Genomic DNA, 1,906 nt, shown 5'->3' with positions numbered 1-1,906 from the left:
AATCGCAGTACTTGTATTGCCACGAAAGATAGCATCCTTGAATTGTAGCTTGAATTTTGAAGTAATGTGAAATTATAATTCGGCGGCAATCAAAGGAAAACCAAACAAGCGAAAAATAAAGCGGTAAAACAAAATGGAGCCAATTCCAGCAAAATTTTTATAACGGGTTGGCGATCCCTGTGAAACTATACAAACCAATTACATTAAAACACGTGGACACAGAGCAAACTAAAGATTGCCACGTTTGCGATCCGCGTGATACTAAAGTGAGCCAATCAACACTACTCACCCCCTCTCTATATAAACCCCATAGACCAGTATCAATTCAGTATAAGCGGGAAATCTGTCTCTGATTAATTCAATCAAAAACTCCAAACATTCGTTGTCATTGATCAACATGAGTTCTACAGGAGAAATAAAATCTGTAGGAGGTAGAGGAAAGGCCAAAGGTTCAAAAAAATCTGTTTCTAGATCTCAAAAAGCTGGTCTTCAATTCCCAGTTGGGCGTATTGCTCGGTACCTGAAAAAGGGTCGTTATGCTCAGCGTCTTGGCTCTGGTTCACCAATTTACCTGTCTGCTGTTCTTGAATATCTTGCTGCTGAGGTACCCATTCTGACCCATTTTATGATGATTAAATATGTTATGTTTTGGGCATTTGGTTGATTATGTTTTTGATATTTGGAAATTTTGTAGGTGTTAGAGCTTGCTGGAAATGCTGCTAGAGATAATAAGAAGACTAGGATAATTCCGAGGCATATACAGCTTGCTGTGAGGAACGACGAGGAACTCAGTAAGTTGTTGGGAAAGGTGACAATTGCTAATGGTGGAGTTCTGCCAAAAATTCATACAAATTTGCTGCCCAAAAAGACTGGGAAGGGGAAAGCAGAAGTCGGAACCCAGTCCCAGGAATTTTAGATTGTTGTGTTAAATTAGTTAGCTGGGTAGGCAGGTTCAATATGTTTTTGTGAATTAGTAGAAATATGTTGATCTGAACTTGCTTTTTGATATGGTTATAGCCATCTATGTGAATGAGAAGTTTGTTTCTTTAAGGTTGTTTTCTTCAGCTTCATATTTCAATTTGCATTTGATCTATTGGCAAAAACGAAGTATATTGTGCCACAAGTAATATTCAATCCCAAGCAAGTTTGGGTTAGGAATGAATTTCTGTCACCTTATGTAAGAACCTTAATATATTTTCTTAATACAGATAAATTAAAAATGGAATAAAATAATATTACAAGGGCCATATATTATTATGTTTTCTGTATAGGGTCAAATTTGACCCTTAGTATCCCTACATTAGTGGGCATGCCCAATGAGTATATGCCGACCAACGTAGCGGGTACGATTCGGCCGTGAGGACAAAAGCGACATCGTTCAGAATTCAACGTCCATACTAGGGAGACGTTACCTATCTTTGTACCTTTTTGATTTTTTCAAGGAAGGTCTCCTATTATATAAACGAGACCTCCACATTGTAAAAGGGACATCTGATCTAATACAAATTTCTTATTTTTCTGGCTTTATCTCTCTATATCTCTACCTCTAACGAAAATATTTTATTGGTAAACATTATCACTTTACAATATCAGATCCACAACAATATTATCATCTTTGCATCTCTAGACTTATTATATTTGATTACGATTTACCCCTTTACTATTTTTGATTGTTTTATCGCTTACAAAGTATATTGTTAACTTTTGAGCCAAACAATTTGGCGCTGTCTGTTGGGATTTCGAGAATTAAAATCATAGTATCCACCTAGAGATCAACCAACTACCACTCTCTACACTACACAAAAACAGAAAAATGGCAGAAAATAGCACAAGATCGAAAGCCATATTGGGTGTCACTACCAATCTCCTGGGCCCTCTCAACGAGGTCAGTGACGGTGGCATCCTG

General features: G+C 37.2%; 1 protein-coding gene across 1 annotated transcript; it reads left to right on the top strand.

Moving 5' to 3' along the window:
* On the top strand, positions 321 to 1,064 carry LOC109232105 (histone H2AX-like). The gene is made up of 2 exons (XM_019397767.1): positions 321 to 604; positions 695 to 1,064. The coding sequence occupies exons 1-2, from the start codon at positions 398 to 400 to the stop codon at positions 914 to 916; spliced, it is 429 nt and encodes a 142-aa protein (XP_019253312.1). The 5' UTR covers positions 321 to 397; the 3' UTR covers positions 917 to 1,064.

This window comes from Nicotiana attenuata, chromosome 9 (genome assembly GCF_001879085.1).
Source record: "Nicotiana attenuata strain UT chromosome 9, NIATTr2, whole genome shotgun sequence".
Taxonomy (NCBI): Eukaryota; Viridiplantae; Streptophyta; class Magnoliopsida; order Solanales; family Solanaceae; genus Nicotiana; species Nicotiana attenuata.
Note: the sequence above shows the minus strand (reverse complement) of the source record. Positions and strands in the feature narration are given on the sequence as shown.